This window comes from Callithrix jacchus, chromosome 8 (assembly GCF_049354715.1).
Source record: "Callithrix jacchus isolate 240 chromosome 8, calJac240_pri, whole genome shotgun sequence".
Lineage (NCBI taxonomy): Eukaryota > Metazoa > Chordata > Mammalia > Primates > Cebidae > Callithrix > Callithrix jacchus.
Window position 1 is genome coordinate 37,845,432 of NC_133509.1, and position 24,942 is coordinate 37,870,373.

The 24,942-nt window shown below is 40.5% G+C and overlaps 1 protein-coding gene across 1 annotated transcript in view; it reads left to right on the top strand.

The window, feature by feature from the left end:
• Positions 1 to 24,942, top strand: part of SLC27A2 (solute carrier family 27 member 2) — a 50,838-nt gene that overhangs the window by 17,965 nt on the left and 7,931 nt on the right. The window contains exons 3-7 of the mRNA XM_002753471.6: positions 1,064 to 1,222; positions 3,769 to 3,893; positions 19,894 to 20,088; positions 22,922 to 23,012; positions 23,886 to 24,084. Coding sequence (XP_002753517.1) covers positions 1,064 to 1,222; positions 3,769 to 3,893; positions 19,894 to 20,088; positions 22,922 to 23,012; positions 23,886 to 24,084 — 769 coding nt within the window. The remainder of the gene's footprint in view (positions 1 to 1,063; positions 1,223 to 3,768; positions 3,894 to 19,893; positions 20,089 to 22,921; positions 23,013 to 23,885; positions 24,085 to 24,942) is intronic.

Below are 24,942 nucleotides of genomic sequence, written 5' to 3' on the forward strand. Positions count from 1 at the left end.
GTGCATGCCATCATGCCCAGCTATTTTTTTTTTACTTTTTGTAGGGAAGGGGTCTCATTATGGTTGCCCAGACTGATGCCAAACTCCCGGGCTCAAGCAATCCTCCTGCCTCAGCCTCCCAAAGTGCTGGGATTATAGGACTTGACAACTTTTATCTTTTGACACAACAATCTCACTTCAGTGAATTTATCCAAAAGAAACGGTGTCATACATAGTATGAACTGCCATCTGGATGAGGTTATTCACTGCAGCATCATTTGTCACAACAAATAGTATAAATAAATTATAATACATTTATAAAAGGACTTGAGGCAGCTGAGAAAGATAAATAAATAATAAATAAGGGAAATCTCTCTGTACAAACATGAACAAATCTCCAACAAACATTGCTACGCAGCAGAAACAAAAAACATGCAGAAGAGTGCATATTTTTTTAATGGAAAAGGCAAGAACATATGAGAAAATGTTTATATTTGCTTTATTTGTATAAAGAAACTCTAGTACATAAGAAATCTCTGACTCTCAGCCTTCACATCTGTGGATTGGAGAATATAATTCTATTTATGTCATACATAAACTTGTTATGGAAATTAAATGAAATTTTTAAAATGTCTTGCAAAATGGTAGCCACAGAGCAGAAACTCAATGGACATTCATTCCTCTGTCTTCTCTTTCTCTTCAGATTACTACTGTTGTAACCATCTAACTCAGGAGTCAGCAAACTATGGCTTGTGGGCCAAATACAGCCTCCCACCTGTTTTTGTAAATAAAGTTTTATTGGAACACAGCCACATTCCATTTATGTATGTATATGGCTGCTTTTGACCATAACAGCAGAGTTGAGTCATTGCAACTGAGAACGTATGACCCACAAAGCCTAAAACATTTACTTTCTGGTCCTTTACAGAAAAAAATTTGTCAACTCCTGGTCTAACTGGTCATGGCCTTTCCCAGTGCGGTTCTCAAAATACAGGATGATTAATCTTCCTAAGCCAGATATCTCTCCTAAAATGTAAATGCCCAATCTTGTTTAACTCGTGCCTTCTCTTGTATCTTTGCAAAGGTCTTCCAAAAGCAGCCGTGATCAATCATCAGCGCTTATGGTTTGGAACTGGCCTCACTAGTGTAAGCGGACTGAAGGCAGATGATGTCATCTATGTCACTCTGCCCTTGTACCACAGTGCTGCACTAATGATTGGCATCCACGGATGTATTGTGGCTGGTAAGCTTTTTCTACAAAGTGTTGGAGACAAGTGCACATTCATATTTTCTCACAAGGAAAATTAACATAAAATTTGGCTACTTTGCTGTCTGCTAGGAACAGTCTTCAATTTTGCATTAACAATAAGGCTATTTGACTCACACATTGCAAGCAAGCATCAAAAATAATTTGTTTTTTCATGCCTCCTCATCTAATAATATAATGCTATAACCGTTCAGTATATCAAGAGAGAAACTCCTTTAAAATATTTTAGGGCTGGGTGCAATGGCTCACACCTGTATGCCCAGCACTTTCAGAGGCCAAGGCAGAAGTGTTGCTTGAGGCCAAGAGTTCAAGACCAGCCTGGGCAACATAACAAGACCTCATCTCTACAAAAAAAAAAAAATTAGCCAGGCATGGTGGCTCAAGTCTGTATTCCCAGCTACCCAGGAAGCTGAAGTAGGACAACTGCTTGAGTCCAAAAGTTCAAGATTGCAGTGAGTTATGATTGCACCACTGCACTCCAGCCTGGGTGATAGAGTGAGATCTCAACTGTAAAAAACAAAACAAAGCAAAAAACACCTTTATCTGAACTTGAGTCTTAGATTCTATCCTTGTCATTTCTATCTTTAGAAACTTGCATGTTGATCTCCATCAGCATCTGATATAAACTTCATCAGTTGTCTTCACTCTTCTGTAGTCTCCCCTGTTTCCACAATTTTTCAGCTCTACTGGAAGAAGAGAAGATGGCAACTCAGAATACATGACTTGCCATCTCTTCTCTTTCCTTCTCAAACTTTACTATAGAAATTGTAGTTGCCATCCTCTCTCCTTCCAGGAGGATTTATGTCACTTGTATACATTACAGCAAAATTCAATAGCCACATCTTCCAGGAAGCTATCTGCAGCTTTCTGAATGAAATAAAAAACAACTTTTTCTCTCATGCGGCATTTCATTTTAAATACTCATATATATATATATATATATATATATATATATATACACACACACACACACACATATGTATATACACACATATATACATGTGTGTATATGCATGTATGTTATGGATGGAAATTTGTGTCCACCAAAAATGCATATGTTGATATCCTAACCCCCAATATGATGGTATTAGCAGGTAGGGCCTTTGGGAGGTAATTGGGTCATGAGAGCGGAGCCTTCAGGAAAGCATAGTGTCGTTATCAGAAGAGATAGGAGAGAGCTCCTTTCCTGACTCTATTCTCTTCCATGTAAGGACACAGAAGATAATGACTATCCCCAAACCAGGAAAAATGCCCTCAACAGACACCCAATCTGCCAACACCTTTATCTGGACGTCCCAGCCTCCAGAACTGCAAGAGATAAATGTTTTTTAAGCCACCCAGTCTGTACTATCTTGTTATCAGCAGCTCAAACACACACACACAAAATCCAAAAATTTCAAACCCAAAATGCTCTAAAATGTGAAACTTTTTGATCACCATGACACCACAAGTGGAAAATACTATACATAAATACTTAACACAAACTTTGTATTATGCACAAAATTATTTAAAATATTGCAGGCATGGGCCAGGCACAGTGGCTCGTGCCTGTAATCCAAGCACTTTGAGAGATTGAGGTGGGAGAATCACTTGAGGTCAGGAGTTTCAGACCAGCCTAGTAAACATGACAAAACACCATCTCTTCTTTTTTTTTTTTTTTTTTTTTTTTAAAAACACCATCTCTTCTAAAAAAATAGAAATATTAGCCTGGTGTGATGGTGCCAACCTGCAATCCCAGCTACTCAGAGGCTGAGGCACAAGAATCACTTGAACCCATAAGGCAGGGGTTGCAGTGAGCCAAAATTGCACCACTGCACTACAGCCTGGGTAATAGAGCAAGACTCTGTCTCAAATACATACATAGATATATATATCTCAAATACATATATATGTGTATTTACATATATATATCAATTACATATACATATGTATATATACTCTTACTTGCAGTAAGAGAATCAAATGAGGTCCTAAGAGAGAGGGAGAAAGATTTCATGCTCTGTGTGTGTGTGTGTGTGTGTGTGTGTGTGTATCTCAAATATATATATGTATATGCATTCATTTATATATAGATATATATCTCAAATACATATATCTGTATTTATATATATGTATATATATCTCAAATACATATGTATTTGAGATGTATATACACATATGTATTTGAGATATATATATATAAATGAATACATATATATATTTGAGATACACACACACACACACACACACACACACGGCATGAAATCTCTCTCCTTCTCTCAGGACCTCATTTAATTCTCTTACTGCAAGCTGACTTTTATTAAAATGACTTTCATATGAGTCTTTTCCTCCATAGATTGGAAGCCGCTATAGAACAAAATTATGTCTTACTTATTTTTTTGCATTGAATATAAGGTACTCAATACTTGTTTGCAAATATAATTTATTTTTAAATGTTTACCTTTTGAAGATGACAAATTAAGCATAATTGGGATAATTTTTTTTGCATTTCTTTCTTGACACTTACTATGCTTTCTCCGTAGGTGCAACTGTTGCCTTGCGGTCTAAATTTTCAGCCAGTCAGTTTTGGGATGACTGCAGAAAATACAATGTCACTGTCATTCAGTATATCGGTGAACTGCTTCGGTATTTATGCAACTTACCACAGGTAACATTCCCCCCATTTTAATATTATTTTGAAATGGTTAAGATGGAAATTCAAGTAACTTTGGGTTGTGCTAGGCTTCAGCTGACTTGCATATGTCAGTTTTGAATTTAGGATACAATTTTCAAGAAAAAGTGCTTGGCACTATACCTGCCATATAGAGGGGACTTACTAGGTGGGAGTTAATATTATTATGATAATGATTATCTCCTGCATTTTTACTTGTTTTCACATCTTACCCTCCACCTAGCATATCCTGCACTTCACTCTCAGCTTACTAAAAGCCATTGTCAAAGCCCAGTTCAAATGATACCTCATACATTAAACCTATTTGGGTCACTCCAACAAAAGGAATTACTCTTCTCCCCTATGTCATTTTATTTCTACCCTCTATGGCCCTTGTCACATTGCAGGGGTCTGTGTTCATACCCCCAATCCTTCCTTGGCTGTAATATCTTCAATGGCTGGAACCACATCTTGTCTCCTTGCTTTCTGTTATACCAAAGACATACAGGAAACATTTACTTAATGTTGTTTAATAAGTAAATCCCTGTGTGACTTTGAAACAAGCCAGCCAAGTCTGTCACCAAACTGAGAACAGATGCCCTAGGGCAACTCCAGTGGTCTTGGATCTGCCCTGTTTGCAGATGTTCAGCTCTCGATAAGGTTGTTCTCAAGAGCTCCTCCTGCCCAGTCCCTTAGCTCTCATCAGCGATATAGTATCAGATAGGATTCATTATCGGTGGCACTGCTGACATTTTTGCTTTTAATTCTTTGCTGTATGGACTTTGTGCATTATAGAATGGTTAACACCCTTTGGACTTTACCCACAAGATGCCAGTAGTAACCTCCCTGCCTTCCCAGGTCATAATCATCAAAATGTCTCCAGATACTGCCAAATGTCCCTTGGCAGGCAAATACTACCCTACTTGAGAACCACTGGACTAGACAATGCAGTAAATTCGCCAGATTCTAATTCCTTTAATCTATTCCATCAACTTAAACTCAAAGGATCACTAAATTGATAAATTGCTGTTGATAAGCAACTGTTGTGCTCACCTTACATACCAGCTGCTGTGTGATACAGAAAGAAGTATCAAATGCCCTTCCCCCAGGTCTCTCTGGCCTCACTTTACACGGTCTCTGCCTTGATGTCACCTCATTAGAAGAGAGGCTTCTCCTGCTAATAATCGTATCACCTGCACCTCACTGTCCAGATTGTCACTGCATTTCATGGCACTTGTCACTCCTAATATAGTATAGGTTTATGTGATTATTGTCTGCCCCCGTCACCCCAATTAAATGAAAGCAGGGGCTCTGTCCACTACCAGATCCACAGCACCAAGATCTGTAACTGGCACATCATAGGCATCAGCAAATTTTGCTGAATAAATCTCTAAATCCTTGCCCCTGAAAAATGTATAGTTAAAGCCAGGCCCAGTGGCCCACACCTATAATCCCAGCACTCTGGGAGGCCAAGGCAGGCGGATCACGAGATCAGCCTGACCAACATGGTAAAGCCCTGTCTCTACTAAAAATACAAAAATTAACTGGGCATGGTGGTGCATACCTGTATTTCCAGTTACTCAGGAGGCTGAGGCAGGAGACTCACTTGAACCCAGGAGGCGGAGACTGCAGTGAGCCAAGATGGTGCCACTGCACTCTAGTCTAGGCGACAGAGCAAGACTCTGTCTCAAAAAAAGAAAAAATGTGTAGTCAAGTTGAGGGAGCTAAAATGTTTCCCCCAGAATGTTTGGACTTAACACGTATTATTCTAATTTTTTGGTATAGTCAATAGATTCTTGAGGGTCATTATTAGCAGTGAGCCGGGTTAGGACCTTTTCCACAGCAGTTTCTGTTAATATCATTATTGAAATTTTTTCACATTAATATTCCACGTGACCCTCAAGATAGCATGTCTCTCTATTAAAATCCAGAAATCCATATGGGGCCCTTCTGCTGGGCTTTTCTTCTCTCTTAAAGGCACCCCTTGTCAGTTAGAAATCTCCTGGGGAGTGTATGTTGTTTCTGTTTGTTCTAATGGGAGGTTCCTTTGGACTGGAGAAAAATAAACATGTTTGTGTGTAGTTATCTTCAGGCTCACACATATCCGCATACACACTTGCACACATACACACATGCATTCACTCTCCCAGTTTTTCTCTTACTGTTGTCTCAAATACTGGAAAACAAAGACAATTTGATTGGGGTTTTACAACTTCAAAATATACTATGATTTAATGCATAATCTTGAATGACCCCTGGGCTTCCTATTTGCCAGTGCTTCCCCACCTCTGACTTCTGTTTGTCCAGAAAATACTTATAAAAAGTGTAAAAAAAGATCAAAGTTATCTCGGAAAAAAAAAAAAACCTTCAGTTAAAGATTTTTTAAAATCAGGTCATTAGTGCATGGTGGCTCACACCTCTAATCTCAGCACTTTGGGAGGTAGAGTCGGGCAGATCACTCGAGGTCAGGAGTTCAATACCAGCCTGGCCAACATGGAGAAACCCAGCCTCTACTAAAAATACAAAAATTAACCAAGCGTGGTGGTGCATGCCTGTAATCCCAGCTACTCAGGAGGCTGAGGCAGAAGAATTGCGTGAACATGGGAGGCAGATGTTGCTGTGAGCTGAGATTATGCTATTGCAACTCCAGCCTGGGTGACAGAGCAAGACCCTATAAAAAAGAAAAAGAAAGAAAGAAACAAACAAACAAACATAGGTTATTAGATAAGCAAGAGAGCTATGAAAAATTTTTAAATTTTTTAAAAATTTAATCATATGTCATAGGAAGTAGGAGTCCAGATTCTGTGGGGTGTAGGGAAAGATTGTATCAGAAAGATATTACCAAAAAAAAAAAAAGTGCATAGGCGGGGCAAAGTGGCTCACACCTATAATCCCAGCACTTTGGGAGGCCGAGGCAGGTGGATCACGAGGTCAAAAGATCAAGACCATCCTGGTCAACATGGTGAAACCCCATCTCTACTAAAAATACAAAAATTAGCTGGGCATGGTGGTGTATGCTTGTAGTCCCAGCTACTTGGGAGGCTGAGGCAGGAGAATTGCTTGAACTCAGGAGGCGGAGGTTGTGGTGAGCCGAGATCGCACCATTGCACTCCAGCCTGGGTAACAAGAGCAAAACTCTGTCTCAAAAAAAAAAGTGGATAAAAACTAGAGTGAATGGGGGAAGGGCCTGGATCAATGTAATCAGGAACTTCCTCACCCTTAGAGCTGCCTAGAACACTGTTGCTAGAGTGGCTAACCCCACCAACAACCCCCCAAGCACTGGGTGTCAGGGAGGCAACTTCTGCCTTAGCAGAGCAGCTAAACCAAGTGACACCCATCCACAGACACACATGGCCCAGCTCATCGGGAGAATCTGGGGCCAGTGTTGGGAGGTGGAGCCACTGTGCTTCTCTGCCTTCTTCTTAACCATATTCAGTAGCTTCTCTGGTAGAGCAGGGGGCTATGGAGGTTGCTTCCAGCCATTCTCAGGTCAGTGGTTCAGATTTGGCTCCAGGTACTGAAAGCAGTGCTGAGAGCAAGTACTCTGGAGTTAGTAGGCCTGAACCCTGATTCTACCACTGGACAAAGATAGTTAACCTCTCTAGATTTCAGCTTCCTATCAGCCAGCAGGGAGATAATAGTACCTACCTCACAAAGACAGCATGAGATGATATATGTAACGCATGTAGCAAAGTAGCTGGAACTTAGTAAATGCTCAACACATGTTACCATTATTATCATTATCATTTTCAATGCCTAACAGTGGGTAGCTCATAATTGGCGCCCCATACATGTTTATTGAATGAATCAATGAAAATTCTGCACACTTACACAAGGGAAGAAATAAGGGAAAACATTCTACTTAGTTAATCACTCTCATCTGAGGTTGAGTAGGGGACTGGATAGCAAAGCTATTGGCTTAAGTGATTTTAACAACGTTATAGTGAATATTTTCTATCCATCTTACCTGTCTTCCCATATTGTATTTGGGCTTTTGCTTTCAGAGCACCTATTTGTAATGAAAGGCCATTCTGATTTATTTCTTGCAGTGTATGGCTGTCAGCTCCTATTTGGTTTGTGTTGTTGCCTAAAAACAGTCATCTAGGGAAAGTTACTTATTGGAACACAATATTGCTAAAGCTCAGTGTTTCCTTCCTCCAATTAGAGACTGAAGCTACAGCAAGGGGTCTCAGTGAGGCTTTATGCCATCTACTGGAGAGTGGGAGGAGAAAGAAAGGGAACCAAAAAAGAGTTCCAGGAGCCACACATAGAGCCATGATATTTGGAAGAAGAAATAAGGTTGACCAGAACCCTGAAAGAGCTGAATAGACTCAACTTACCTCTAGTGTTGTCTGCCTTCCCCCCAAAATTAGATAACCTCTGAAGTCCCTTCCAGCCTAAAATTTCTGTCCCTGCATCAGCTTCATTCTGTTCAAAAAAGAGAATGGATGGATGTGTTGCTGCACAGAGTGGAGATTGGCCAATATGACTGAGGACCAAGACAGAGGGAGACCAAAAGAAAGAGGGAAGGGGAGCAGAATCAGGAAGGTTTGCCAGGGAAGGTGGGCTTGAAAGAGTGCAGAGAAGTTCTGCAGCCAGGCAAGAAAAGAAGGGCTTCTGGCTAGCAGGAAAATCAAGTGAGCCGTGAGATGAAGGACCCCGCACACTGAGCATTGCAAGCAGTGTGGCAGGAGCTGAAGCTGAGGGGCTGGGTCATGTGGCAAGGGCTTTACTCTGCTGAAACTCAAATGTGATCATGGCAAGCCCTATGGTGGGAGAATACACAGAAGGGCAAAGGGCCTCTTCTGTAAAGCAAACAGGTGGAGCCTTGTCCAGGCAGAAGTGTAACATATTAATCATTCAGAACAGGGACTTTGGAGTTTTTCTAAGGTAATAAAGACCTTCTGCCCTTTCACCTCTTGGAAGTCACTGCAAAACAAGGAATTTCTCAGAAACACACACAAGCACCATCATCTCAGAAACTAAGAGACATTGCAACCATGAACTACATAGTATAGGAAGCTGAAAGTAACTGGCATAATAGGCTGAGAAGGGTGAAACTTAAGAGGCAAGTCCAGGAAGGAGGAAGCCAGTTGCCTTCCAGACGGCAGAGAAATTGCAGGCTCTGAATACAGCTGAAGGTCAGATGAAGTGTCAGACTTAAAAACAGGAGAATTATTTGAACATCTGTGTAAAGTAAAATACGGAGTATGGGGGATTATAGCAGAAGGGAGGCAGGACTAGATTGCAGCTCCAGACAGAACAGCATGCGGAGGCTTGCATTGTGAATTTTAGCTCCAGATTGACTGCAAGAACTAACCAGCAATCCTGAGAGGACCCACAGACCCTCCAAAAGAAGCAGACTGCTCCTGGAGGACCCGGAAGACACCGCAAATACTGTGAGTGCCCCAACTGTGGAAATGGGAAAGGGAGATCTTCCTCTCCCAAACACACACTGGAGAAGCTAAAGGTCTGTTTGCAGGAGAAGTTCCTGACTTTACCTAGAGCTGAGTCAAGTTCGAGAGCTGAACCTAGCAAAATACAAGGGTAGAGGAAGCAACAGAAAGGCCCTGAGAGCTCGCTGAATCCCCAAGCAGCCCATTGCTACCTGGCACCACAGGGATCCATCAGGAGGATGGCCAGAGGAGCAGAGGGTAACACTCCACAGGGAGAACGACTTCTCTAGCTGAACTTTGAACGGGACAAGAAGACTCCTGGCCAGAACTCAAGGGAGGGCAGGAATCCAGCTTGCAGACTCCACAGGCAGGGAAGAACTAAAGCCCTTTTCTTTAACCGCAGGGAGGCAGAACACCTTGGGCAGGTTTTCAAGCTTGACTCACCCTCTGCCTGGAAACAGACTGGGGATGTTGCAGGAGGCATGGTGGGAGTGAGACTGGCCCTTCAGGTTGCCTGAGAGGTTGGCGAGGCCTGTGACTGCCGGCTTTCCCCCCACTTCCCTGACAACCTGCATGACTCAGCAGAGAAAGCCATAATCCTCCTAGGTACACAATTCCAGTGACCTGAGAATCTCACCCCCATCCCCAACAGTAGCTGCAGCAAGACCTGCCCAAGGAGAGTCTGAGCTCAGACAGACCTAGCCCTGTACTACCTGATGGTCCTTCCCTATTCACCCTGGTAGCAGAAGACAAAGAATATATAATCTTCGGAGTTCTAGGACCCTGCCCACTGCCAGTCCCTCTCCATACTGCTACAGCTGATGCTTTCTGGAAAGCACCACCTCCATTATCAAGAGAATTCACCATTATCAAGCCACCACTGCAAGAACTGCTAAAAGGAGCTCTAAATCTTGAAACAAATCCTGGAAACACATAAACACACAACCTTTTTAAAGCATAAATCATGCAGGACCTATAAAACAAAAACACAAGTCAAAAAGCAAAAACAAAAGTACATAGGCAACAAAGACCATGACAAAAGCAACAGTACCTCACATTTCAGTACTAACATTGAAGGTGAATGGCCTAAATCCTCTGCTTAAAAGATACAGAACCACAGAATGGATAAGAACCCACCAACCAATTATCTGCTGCTTTCAGGAGACTCACCTAACACATAAGGGCTCACATAAACTTAAAGTAAAGGAGTAGAAAAAGGCATTTCATGCAAATGGACACCAAAGGCAAGCTGCGATAGCTATTCTTATATCAGACAAAACAAACTTTAAAGCAACAGCAGTTAAAAGAGACAAAGAGGGACATTACATAATGGTGAAAGGCCTTGTCCAACAGGAAAATATCACGATCCTAAACATATATGCACCTAACACTGGTGCTCCCAAATTTATAAAACAGTCACTAATAAACCTAAGAAATGAGATAGCAACACAATAATAGTGGGGGACTTCAATACTCCATTGGCAGCACTAGACAGGTCATCAACACAGAAAGTCAAAAAAGAAACAATGGATTTACACCATACCTTGGGACAAATAGACTTAACAGATATATACAGAACATTTCATCCAACAACCACAGAATACACATTCTATTCAACAGTGAATAACTTTCTAACTTTCACCAAGATAGACTATATGGTAGGCCATAAAACCAGCCTCCATAAATTTAAGAAAGTTAAAACTATATCAAACACTCTCTCAGAAGACAGTGGAATAAAACTGGAAATTAACTCCAAAGGAACCTTCAAAACCATGCAAATACTAAAAAATTAAATAAACTGGTCCTGAATGAGCATTGGGTCAAAACCAAAGTCAAGATGGAAATGAAAAAATTCTTCAAGGCTGGGCACGGTGGCTCATGCCTGTAATCCCAGCACTTTGGGAGGCCAAGGGCAGATCACCTGAGGTTGGGAGTTTGAGACCAGCCTCACCAACATGGAGAAACCCTGTCTCTACTAAAAATACAAAATTAGCTGGGCGTGGCGGCGCATGCTTATAATTCCAGCTACTCAGGAGACTGAGGCAAGATAATTGCTTGAACTCAGGAGGCAGAGGTTGCAGTGAGCCAAGATTGTGCCATTACACTCCAGCCTGGACAATAAGAGTGAAATTCCATCTCAAAAAAAAAAAGATTCTTCAAACTGAACAACAGTAATGACACAACCTGTCAAAACCCAAGGATACAACTAAGGTGGTGCTAAGAGGAAGGTTTATAGCCCTAAATGCCTATATCAAAAACACTGAAAGAGCACAAACAGACAATCTAAGGTCACACCTCAAGGAACTAGAGAAACAAGAACAAACCAAACCCAAACCCATCAGAGGAAAGGAAATAACTAACATCAGAGCAGAACTAAATGAAATTGAAACAAAAAAAATACAAAAGATAAATGAAACAAAAAGCTGGTTCTTTGAAAAGATAAAATTGATAGACCATTAGTAAGATTAACCAAGAAAAGAAGAGAGAATATCAAAATAATCTGACTAAGAAACAAAACAGGAGATATTACAATTGATACCACTGAAATACAAAAAATCATTTAAGGCTACTATGAACACCTTTACCCACATAAACTAGAAAACCTAGAAGAGATGGATACATTCCTGGAAAAATACAACCCTCCTGGCTTAAATCAGGAAGAATTAGACATCCTGAAGAGACCAATAACAAGCAGCGAGATTGAAATGATAATTTAAAAATTACCAACAAAAAAAAGTCCAGGACCAGATAGATTCACAGCAGAATTCTACCAGACATTCAAGGAATTAGAACGAATCCTTTTGCTACTATTCCACAAGATAGAACAAGAAGGACCCTCTTAATTCATTCTCTGAAGCCAGCATTGCCCTAATACCAAAACCAGGAAAAGACATAACCAGAAAAGAAAACTACAGACCGATATCCTTAATGAACATAGATGCTAAAATCCTTAACAAAATACTGGCTAACCAAATCAAACAACATATCAAAAAGATAATCCACCGTAAACAAGATGGTTTCATACCGAGGATGCAGAGATAGTTTAACATATGCAAGTCAATAAATATGATACACCACATAAACAGAATTAAAAACAAAAATCACATGATCATCTCAATAGATGCAGAAAAAGCATTCAACAAAACCCAGCATTCCTTTGTGATTAAAACTCTCAGCAAAATCAGCATACAAGGGACATAACTTAGTGTAATAAAAGCCATCTATGATAAACCCACAGCCAACATAATACTGAATGGGGAAAAGTTGGAAGCATTCCCTCTGAGAACTGGAACAAGACAAGGATGCCCCCCTCACCACTCCTCTTCAACATAGTACTGGAAGGCCTAGCCAGAGCAATCAGAAAAGAGAAAGAAATAAAAGGCATCCAGATTGGTAAAGAGGAAGTCAAACTGTCACTGTTGCTGACGATATGATGATTTACATTGAAAATCCTAAGGACTCCTATAGGCTCCTAGAACTGATAAAGAATTCAGCATAGTTTCTGGATACAAGAGTAATGGACACAAGTCAGTAGCTCTTCTATATACCAACAGGGACCAAGCAGAGAATCAAATCAAGAACTCCACCCCTTTTACAATAGTTGCAAAAATACAAAATAAAATAACCGAGGAGTCAAAAGACCTCTACAGGTAAACTATAATACACTGCTGAAAGTAATCACAAATAACACAAACAAATGGAATCATATCCCATGCTCATGGCTGGGTAGAATCAATATTGTGAAAATGACCATACTGCCAAAAGCAATCTACAAATTCAGTGCAATCCCCATCAAAATACTACCATCATTCTTCACGGAATTAGAAAAAAACAATTCTAAAATTTATATGGAACCAAAAAAGAGCCCACAAAGCCAAAGTGAGACTAAACGAAAAGAACAAATCTAGAGTCATTACATTACCCCACTTCAAACTATACTATAAAGCCATGGTCACCAAAACAGCATGATACTGGTATAAAAACAGTCATGTAGACCATTGCAACAGAATAGAGAACCCAGAAAGAAAGCTAAATACTTACAGTCAACTGATCTTCGACAAAGTACACAAAATCATAAAGGGGGAAAAGGACACCATATTCAACAAATGGTGCTGAGATAATTGCCAAGCCACATGTAGAAGAATAAAACTGAATCCTCTTATCTCACCTTACACAAAAATCAACTCAAGATGGACTAAGAACTTAAACCTGACACCTGAAACTATAAAAATTGTAGACGATAACATTTGAAAAACCTCCTAGACATCGGCTTAGGCAAGGATTTCATGCCCAAGACCCCAAAAGCAAATGCAATAAAAACAAAGATAAATAGCTGTGACCTAATTAAACTAAAGAACTTTTGCTCAGCAAAAGGAACAGTCAACAGAGTAAACAGACTACCAACAGAGTGGGAGAAAATCTTCCCAATCTATACATCTGACAAAGAAATAATATCCAGAATCTACAATGAACTCAAATCAGTAAGAAAAAAAAAAAACCATCAAAAAGTGGGCTAAAGACATGAATAGACCATCCTTAAAAGAAGATATACAAATGGCCAATAAACATACAAAAAAAATGCTCAACATCGCTAATGATCAGAGAAATGTAAATCAAAACTACGATGTGATACCACCTCAGTCGTGCAAGGATGGCCATAATCAAAAAATCAGCGCTATTGGTGGGAATGTAAACTAGTTATAGCCACTAGGGAAAACTGTGCAGATCCTTAAGGAAGAAGTAGAACTGCCATTTGATCCAGCAATCCCACTACTGAATATCTACCCAGAGGAAAAGAAGTCATTATGCGAAAAAGACACTTTCACATGCCTGTTTATAGCAGCACAATTCACAATTGCAGAATCACGGATCCAACCCAAATGCCCATCAATCAGCAAGAAACTGTGGTGCATACACACACACACACACATACACACACACACACAATGGAATACTATGCAGCCATAAATTAACAGCATTTGCAATGACCTGGATGAGATTGGAGATTATTATTCTAAGTGAAATAACTCAGGAATGGAAAACCAAACATTGTATGGTCTCACTGATATGTGGGAGCTAAGCTATGAGAACGCAAAGGTTTAAGAATGATGCAATGGACTTTGAGGACTTCGGGGGGAAGAGTGGAAGGGGCACAAGGGATAAGAGGCTACAAATATGGTGCAGTGTATACTGTTTGGGTGATGGGTGCACCAAAATCTCACAGGTCATTATTCATGTAACCAGATACCACCTGTACCCCCAATAACTTATGGAACAACAAAATAAAATCTGTGTAAGAAGTAGCTGGACCTGCTGTTCCCCACTCCCACCATATAGGAGACAGGAGGATTTTTCTCTGGAGAGCTAAAGCAGCTTTGACTGAAGTACCCCAAGAACAGAGGAGGGCAGGGGTGAGGCACTGAAAACAGAGATTAAGGAAGTATCTATATACTGACCAGGGAGACCCCCAGCAACTTTCACCTACACAGATACTGGAACTCCAGTTGCCAGTTTATGCTTGCAGACAGGATATTGGAGGAGGGTAATTCTTAGGAAGAACTAAACTTTCCCGGAAAAGACATTGGGCATTGCCTCACTGCCTCATCAACCAGCAGTGCAGCCCACCTAGTAGTAGTCCACCACCGCCCCATCCCCACAGAACTGCCCAAACATCTTTCTATTGCTTTACTCTTAAATCTGAACAGACAAAGAATCACCAAGCACCTGAGGAAAGCCTCCAACAGGAGAGATCATCAAAAGAAAGAAGCATCAATTCAGAAAACAGGAGACATTTTTTAATGTATCATTAATATCTTCAGAGAGACTGGAGAAGACATTATATCTGTAAAACAAGAATAGTGTACTGTTTTAAAAGAAAAAAAGAATCAGACTTGAAAATTAAGATGATGTTTAAAAATATTTAATTCATAGAAAGGTTGGAAGATAAAATTGAGAAATCTTACAGAAAGTTCAAAAAATAAATTGATGGAGATGAGGGGAAAGTAGATGGGAAAATTATAGACTAATCAACGGGGTCCCATATATATTTAATGGGAAATCAGAAAAAGAGAATAAAGTGGAGAGGAGGAAATGATCAAAGAAGTAATACAGGAAAACATCCGAGGGCTGGACAGACTGAAAGAGCTAATGGAGTGCCCAGTAAAATTAGTGGGGGGAAAGAAATTGTGCTGTGATGAAATTTAAGACTACAAAAAAAAAAAAGAGAGAGAGAGAGAGAGAGGTAGTGAAAGTTTGAGTTGTCAGCAGCAACACTGCCAGCTGAAAAACAGAGAGGTAGTGCTTTCAAAATTCTAGAAACGAATTATTGCCCAACTAGAATTCTATATCCAGCCAAATCATCACTCAGGTATACAATATTCAAAGTCTACACACACACACACAATTACCATGTACATACTCCCCTTCGGGAAGTTACTAGAGGAAGTATTCCATCCAACCAAAAGAATGAAAAAGAAGGCAGAGGAAAACACAGGATCCAGGAAAGAGAGGCAAAGGGAACCCCCAGGCTTAGAAAATATCTAGTACAGATTGGAGCAAAGGAGACAAAGAAGCATAATGGAAAGTAGGCAATTCCATCAGCCAAATAGATGTCATCATGAGGAAAATTTTAGTTAGAGGCTGTTGGAGAGTAAGTTACAAATAGAAATTAAGGAAATTAAGCAAATGGGCAGAAAGGCAATTAATTCCAGGAGAAATAAAAACTTGTTCATAGCATATTACTTGGCTCCTCAGTGGTGTATTATGGACAGAATAATGTGAGCAGTGAATATTTATTTAACCAAAAATTGTGATACTGGAAAAAAGGGAGACAGAATGGAACTGAATCCTCATCTGTGACAATAGGAAATCTGAAATTGATAAAACAAGAGAAAGAAGTATACGCATTTAATTTAGAAATATGCAGATAGCAAGAAGAAGCTACAAGAATTAAGCGTCTGCTTCTGGGTGGTAAACTGGGGGTAAAGGGTGAGAACAGGTAAGTGGTGTGAATACAGCATTGTTTGTTTAAGTGCCTTTCAGGGCTATTTGATTCTTATACTATGTGTGTGGTACTCTCTTTGCTGTTTTTTTTCCTTTTTTCTTTATTTTTGGGGAGGTGGGATTTATTGGTGGGCATGAGTAAGGAGGGGGAGTACAGTGGACGTCCTCTCAAGTGCAGAGCTTTTTAAAAAAATTAAGGAAAAGAGCTCTCTGAAGTCACATTGATTCATATTTGAATCTTGGAGCAACTGTTTTGCTACCTTAGTGATCTTGGGAAAATTATTTTAAGCTTTTTGAGTCTCCATGTCCTCAATTGTAACATGAAGCTAACTTTATTAGCTACCACCTTTCATAGGATTCCTTGGAAACAGGTCAACTGCCTAACCCATAGAAAAGCCCTCAGTAGACGCTTTCTGCCTGTTCTAGTTACCTAACACCGTTCATTTCTCTCTGGACACCCTGATCTCTTGGTCTTCATCAGTCATTCAGCCCCAGTGTGAATTTAGTCCCCTTGTTTCCATATTTCGCCTTAGCTCTAATGCAAAGAAGGTTTTTATCTTGTTTTTAAAAAATAAGCAGGTGACCCTTGACCTAGAAATCAGTTCCTCTGTGGAGTGGCTCTGGTGATGGAGAAACACTGTTTCCCCTATGGGAAAGGAAAACTTCAGTCATACTCTTTAAGCCACTGGTGAGCAAAAGCTTAGGTGAGAACCAGACATCTTAGAAGGCTCCAGGATCTCCCATTTGTGCCCACAAACATTTCCAGCCTTAATCCCTTTTGCTAATATAATAAGATTCCTCAGCTGGATGATGAAAACTGAGCCCATGGTGTTGTGATTTTCAGCTCAGCTACCTGCCACTGGCAGGTGACAGCTGTACCTGTGAGGCTGGTCAGCTTCCCACACACCCAGCGTGCCTGTGGCCTCCTGCACCCTAAGCCCTGCCCTGACCCCACCACTAGTTATTGAACAGGGAATGAGGTTTCCTGGTGGAGATTATTTATTTTACTGCCAGGATTATGCTATATGCAAAGTACAGGTCCAGGCACTGAGGATGACATAGAGATACATGCATATTCAGCCTCAAAGGAGTTTGCCATTTAATGAGGAAGACAGATGATCACCATCCAAAAGACAAGGAAATAAACAAAGTGGTGGGAGAAGGACCACTGGTGGGCTGCATGTGAGATAAGGAAGACCTTGGGTCTACATGTGGGAATGCTGCTTTTGGAGCTTCTCATGTAAGCCTGGGGTCAAGTAAGCGCCCAGCTCAGCTTATTTTCTTTAAGCAAAAGGAAGTCTTGAAATACGTGTGATGTTTTATCCTTGGGACAGCAGTGGGAGGAGGTGGATACTGACAGTCTTACAGAAGAGGATAGTGCCTTGTGGGCAGGGTGACCGTACAATTCATTATCCAAACAGGGACACTTGAGGGTGAAGATAATGAAAGATAACCAGCACTCCAGGATAGGTATAGCCAGGGCTTCCCCTTGCAAACAAGACATATGATCTCCTGACTTATGGGAGCTTAGTAATTATAAAGCAGAGTAGAGCCAGTGACCTAGGGACCAGCAGAGAATAAATTCTGGCTGGGCACAGTGGCTTATGCCTGTAATTCCAGGACTTCGGGAGGCCAAGGCAGGAGGATAGCTTGAGGTCAGGAGTTCAAGATGAGCCTGGGCAACATAGTGAGACTTCATCTGTCCAAAATTAATAAATAAATTGGCCAGGCATGGTAGCACACATCTGTAGTCCTGGCCACTCATGAGACAGGCAGGAGGATCACGTGAGCCTGGGAGTTAGGGCTTCAGTGAGCCATAATTGTACCAGCCTGGGCAACAGAGCAAGACCCTGTCTAAAAAAAAAGAGAGAGAATAGATTCCTACTCATTCTGAATGTCTAGGTCTCCTGCAGGTTCAAAAGGCTTCTCAGGCAATTCTCCCAGACATCCTGGGTAAGAGCCGTTGGCAGGGGGCCCTGGTCTCTCTTGACACATTCCCTCCTCAGAATAACTGCTCAAGGAGCCCATGTTCACCAATGATCAGCATCAGTACCCCTCTCTGGTTAAGACTCCTGAAAGAGCCACGTATGTTCTGGCCAAGTTACTTAAAAATTAAATGTGTATTTTCTGCTTCCCTGTCCCCTTAGCTCCTCCTGCATGGAAACCAATTCAGTTTGTCTTGGTGTGATTTTTAATTGCCATGCCAAAGTCCCCAATCCTTATAGTTCTTTTCAAAGAGTAATTCTTATTTCAAAACCACTTCACAGTAATTTCACAGTGTAGGAAATAATGTAGAAAATGCTCTAAGCAATTGCTGTTTTATCAAAGAGATTAACAGTTGATATAAGAGGAGAGCCCCAATGACCTAGCACTTACCCTATATCATTCTGCATCCTGATAGAATAAAGGTCATAGAGTAACAGAATTTACAAGGTAAAATTATACCTACTTATTTTGTCTCTTCCACCAGCCTGTGATTTCCTGGAGGACGTAAAGTACATTATTAACATAAGATATCATTAAAACCATCACTCGGCTGGTCTAAAGGTAGTGAGTTATCTCAATTAATCGTTCACAGTTAGAGATCAAACTTCTGTTTTTTCCCCTCATCTCACTACTGTACTTGACTAGTCTTTTTTAACAATTGAAAATAATAAGATAAATAAAACCATCATTGACATGGACATATTTGTGGGTCTCCTAAATGAGTGTGGTTGAATGGAAGGCAGCCTGGTCATAGCCCCACCTCTGGGAGGAGGAGCCAGAAAGGCTCCTTTCAGTCCTTACACCCAAAACAGATTTTCCTCTGTGATCTTTATGTATAGCAAAGCATATTCCTCCCAGGCCACCTGAGGCAACTGGGAGGTGGCCTCCTCCTCCTGTTCCCCTTCGCATCCCACTGGGACAGTTTTGTTGTCTCGGTTCAGCTCTACCTGGTCTTACGAACTCTGGGGCCTACCTCTTAAACAGGGAAGGGCATGGTCAAGACTCTTCCCTCCAGTTCCCACAGCCTCCAACGTTGCTCTTTAATGACTTTGTGGAAAACGTTTCGCTCTCTCTCTCTTTCTCTCACTGGACTGTGTTTCCTGTTTTATTTTTCATTGTCATAAAAATCCTAGACACTGCTTAGGGTCCCACTGGTAGTAGATTGTGTCCATCTCTGACAGATCTTTCCCATGTGGCTCCTCCTTTCTAGAAATTCACTGATGTTCACCAGCCTCACCAAGAAAACTGTGAATACCATTATTCACATTATTCTAACTTTAGATAGGATGTGGATTAAATGTTGGCATCACCTGGTTCTGTCAGGTTGTCTCATCTGGCTCCTTAAAAATCAAAATGGGAAAATTCATGTTTTGGTTATTAAATCAGAGTTCCAGCTGTCAGACCATACTGCTTGTGCTAGAGGAACGGTGAATAATGTGTGTTGGTAGCAAGAAAAAGACAGACACTAAAGGGTATTTGTAACCAACATAACTATGTAATAAAGGCAATGTTAGTATAAATTAAATACATACAAAATAAAGGCAATTATTAATACGTAAGTATAGGCTCCAGAGATGTTTCAGTTTGGTCTCCTTCTTCTCCCCCTACCACAGAAACCAAATGACCGTGATCATAAAGTGAGATTGGCACTGGGAAATGGCTTACGAGGAGATGTGTGGAAACAATTTGTCAAGAGATTTGGGGACATTCACATCTATGAGTTCTATGCTGCCACTGAAGGCAATATTGGATTTCTGAATTATACGAGAAAAGTCGGTGCTATTGGAAGAGTAAACTACCTACAGAAAGTAAGTGCATTGAAATATGAGAGCATACATAGCCAGTTTTCAGAATACAGAGACTTCTTAAAAGCCAAGTCATGAAGATGTTGTTATCGGAAGTCAGGCAGCATCAGAGCCATGGCCCATTCCTATCACCAAGAGAGGTTTTGCTCATTCTCTGTGATGATGACCTTAAAAAATCAGATCCTCCAGTTAAAAACATCTCAATTTCTATTAAGAACAATCCATTGTGCCTTTGCCATCTGCAACTTAGGTGAAGTCTTCCTGATGCCATTTTTCCTCATATGTGATAAAACACCTGAAGTTTACAAATTCCATAAGCTTATCGTATGCTGTGAAACATAGTGTTTCCCTTTCATTGTGTCGTGCATCACAATCACCTGGGGAGCTTTTTTTGCACAGATGCAAGGCCCCACCCGCTAGGCTTTGGATTCAGTGGTTCTGAGAGGGAGCCCAGGCATCTCAGTGCTAGGATCTAGTAAACATTTATGTCCACTAATAATTCCACCAGAAAAATACTTCTTATTTTTAAGCCAGTTCACATAGCAGTCTCTTTTCCCTGTCAGTCGTTTTATTGCTTGTGGGTCTCTGTTGTCATCTTTGTACTCAAGCAGTCAGTCTTCCAGACAACCAACTATTCTGCAAATATCCAGAAATGTTTGGCAAATGCTGAGCCTCCACTGGCTTGAGAAATCACTGAGGTCATTACGCCTCTGGGCAGCTCCTCCCGTCTGGCCATGAAACAGCCACAATGAACAATGGAACTCTCACGCAACCTCTGTCCCCACGGACAGACCAACAGAGTACAGAGGACAGTAGTTCATGTGCATAAGAGGCCAAGCTCTGGAGAGCAAATCTCAGTGCCACCACACACTAGCTGAGTGACCTTGGGCAGGTCACGTATGCTCCTCAGGCCTAAATTTCATCATCTGTAAAACAGAGTTAACAAGAGAAAATATTGAACCCAGTTCCTAGCCCACACTCAATAAGGGAAAAGGATTGTTGAAAAGATTAAATAACTTATGAAAAGGCCCTTAGAGGCAATAGCCCAATCCCCGTCATTTAATAGCCTGGAATAATTGTTAGCCATAATGATGATGGTTACTCCATTTCTTAAATTCTGGTCTAATCTAAAGGTGTTCCCAAGTTCAAAGACCCTCTCTGGCAATGACAGCTCCACCTATGCCACACAGGTCCCTCCACAGTCCTCTAGACCTGCACTGTCCAAACAGTAGCCAGTAGCTACATGTGGCTATTTAAAGTTATATTAATAAGTGTTTAAATCCAGTTCCTCAGTCACACTAGCCACATTTCCAGTGCTAAATAGCCACGTGTGGTTAGTAACTACCCTATTGAGCAATGTAGACAGAGAACATTTCCATCATCACAGCAGATTTCTAGGCAGTGCTGCTGCAGACTGAGAATCGATCTCCTACTCCCCATTGGAACTGCTGCTGAGAGAGTCCGTTAGTGCTGTGTATTACCTGTTCTTTACTTTCTCATTCAGATTGCCATGTTTTATTGTCAGTTTTTCTTCTTTAAGCAAAACATTAAAGAAAAAAAACTTTAAAAAGCAGATGATGACATGCAATTGATGTGGAAAAAACATTCATTACAACCTATAAATTTTTTATATTCCTACAGATAAGATCTATATTTGTTAGCCATAAGTGAAACTTGTTTTTTTTTAATGAAGTTGCCTTCTAATACTAAAGTATATGATTGGTTGCTTCATCACATAAGCTTGAATATAAATTTGAAATAGACACAGTAATCATGGCTAATAATTACATCCAAATATTGTCATGTTTGCATTTTTCTTCCAACAAGGAAAATAATATGTTTATTATTGCTGTCACTGAATTGCTGAAAATTTAATTCTTATGCATTGAATTATGTGTTAAATGTGATAGAGTTTTAATACTTTTATAGTCATAGGCATGAAATAATTATGTTTTTGATTCTAAAATAGATAACATTACTGTAGAAACATGAAAAATCTAACAGTGGCATATTAAATATATAAGATTTAAAAAACCCATTTGTGATATATCCACCAAAAGACAAAAGAATGTTCATAACAGTTTTATTTATAATAGTCCAAAACTAGAAATAATCCAAATACCCATTAACAAGAAAATAGATAAATAAATCGTGGTATATTTATACAAGGGAAAGTTGCATGCAATAAAAAACACCAACATTGATGGATGAAAACTACAGACATATTTAGTGAAAGAAGCAGACACAAAAGCATACATTTATTTTATTTATCTGAACTTTAATTGGGCCGGGCACGGTGGCTCACGCCTATAATCCCAGCACTTTGGGAGGCCAAGGTGGGTGGATCACCTGAGGTCAGGAGTTCCAGACCAGCATGATCAACATGGAGAAACTTCATCTCTACTAAAAATACAAAATTAGCCAGGCATGGTGGCACATGCCTGTAGTCCCAGCTACTCGGGAGGCTGAGGCAGGAGAATCACTTGAATCCGGGAGGAGGAGGTTGCAGGGAGCCAAGATCTCACCATTTCACTCCAGCCTGGGCAACAAGAGTGAAACTCCATCTCAAAAAAAAAAAAAAAGATTAATTGACAGTGATATAAGTCAGAATAGTAGTTAACTTCACAAAAAAGGGCAGGGGGAAACTCTCTAGCTGAAATGAAAATATTTTCTCTCTCTCTCTGGGTAGCAGTTTTAAGGGTATATGCAAATGTAAAATTTCATCAACTTATACCCCTACGATGTACTTTATATACTTTATGTATGTTATACCACAATTTAAAAGAAAAAAATTATAAAAGATTTATACTCAAAATTATACATTTAATCTTGCTAGAAAGCCATAACTTATGACCTGATTAAGTATGACGTGGAGAAAGATGAACCCATCCGTGATGAAAATGGATATTGCATCAGAGTTCCCAAAGGTACAGTGGACTTCTGTTCAATCAATCTGTGCCCTTTCTTATCTTGACCAATTGACTTTTAAGGACTAACATCTTATTGCCACATGGTAAAATTTATCAGAGTGGGGAAAAGCCAGGGGGTCATTTAAGTACCCTCCAATATACAGGAATTCCAAAAGGTGCTAATTTACCACTGCATGTAACATAATTATAGTTTTAAACCTAGCTTACCAACTTCTTGTTTATGAGGTAATGTTCTGTGGGAAGGGATATGGAATTGTGGTTGCAAAACCATAGTTTCAGGTGGTCTTTACCTTTAAGCTTTAACTAGTGTGCATTTATGTAAGTCTGTGCAAATTATTACTCAGTATAAGATTAGCATTAAAAGAATTACAGGCAAGGTGTGGTGGCTCACACCTGTAATCTCAGCACTTATGAGGTTGAGGAGGATGGATCATTTGAGATCAGGAGTTCAAGACCAGCCTGGCAAACATGATGAAATCCTGTCTCTACTAAAAGTACAAAAAAGCACACACCTGTAACCCCAGCTACTTGGGAGGCTGAGGCAGAGGTTGCAGTGAGCCAAGACTGCACCACTGCACTCCAGCCTGGGCAACAGAGCAAGATTTAATCTAAAAAATAAAATAAAATAAAATAATTAGGCCATATGCAATACATATATAATAATGTACAATATATGTGTGTATGGTATATATATGTGTGTCTGTGATATATATGTACATACAACTCACATGTACACATGCATGGAAAATGATACTGCCTACAGCCGGTTTGTTGCCAGTGGGTTTATGGCATTAGTTTTAAGAGAAGGTTGATGTATACATTTGCTTACCTCTAGCACACAAAATAACAGTTTACTTTCTTCTATTTTAGGTGAAGTTGGACTTCTGGTTTGCAAAATCACACAACTTACACCATTTAGTGGCTATGCTGGGGGAAAGGCTCAGACAGAGAAGAAAAAACTGAGAGATGTCTTTAAGAAAGGAGATCTCTATTTCAACAGTGGAGATCTCTTAATGGTTGACCGTGAAAATTTCATCTATTTCCACGACAGAGTTGGAGATACATTCCGGTTGGTTTTTCTGAATCATTGAGCCAAAAACAAACACACGCACAGTTTGGCTTATTCCTAGATTGGAATCGCATTCCACTTTGGTTATGGTGCATTTCCTTCTCTATCTTTGGCACATAGGTCAAACTCCTGTGTTCGCAGAGAATGAGGAATGGAGTGCACGAAGTGTCACTCTGCAGGGCACGGTTAACTTGGCTGAGCAACACCAGATGAGAATAAGCCAGGAAACCTGTATCTGACTTTTGGAGATGAAAGTCCATTTAACTCCCCTTGTTTGTCCTGTATTATTACTGGTCACTCTTAGGACAGCCAAGGATTTTCACCTTTCCAATCATGGAGGTGTTAATATAAAATCAGATGCAAACTAATGGTAGTTTGCATCTGAACCCCTTCCCCCAACGCCTTTCATCCCCAACCAAATGGTTTCCCACAAAACCCCCAGGTCAGCACAAGGAAATCTGGAAGTCCTTCTAATAGACGATGAAATTAATTCCCTACCATAGCACAGTCCTCCAGCCTCAGACACAGCTTCCTTCCTATGTAAACTCCCTGAGGGCAGGCCCTGTGTCTGCCTGTTCACCCCCAGCTCCTACCATGGTACCTGACACACATAATCACTTTTTGCATGAATGAATGAGGAAGGGATGGAAGTTGTCTAACTGCAGTTAGTACAAAGACAGCAGAGTGGAATGAGGAGAACCAGGCTCACCTCTCCCCCCTGACCAGCAGTGGTATCAAGACAGGTAACCGTTCTGGATCCCAGTTCTTTTGCCCTTGAGATGAGGGTCATGATGATTCTCAGGGTCCTTCCATCTCTACTATTGCACATCTTAAGATCCATATCACTTTATGTCATCT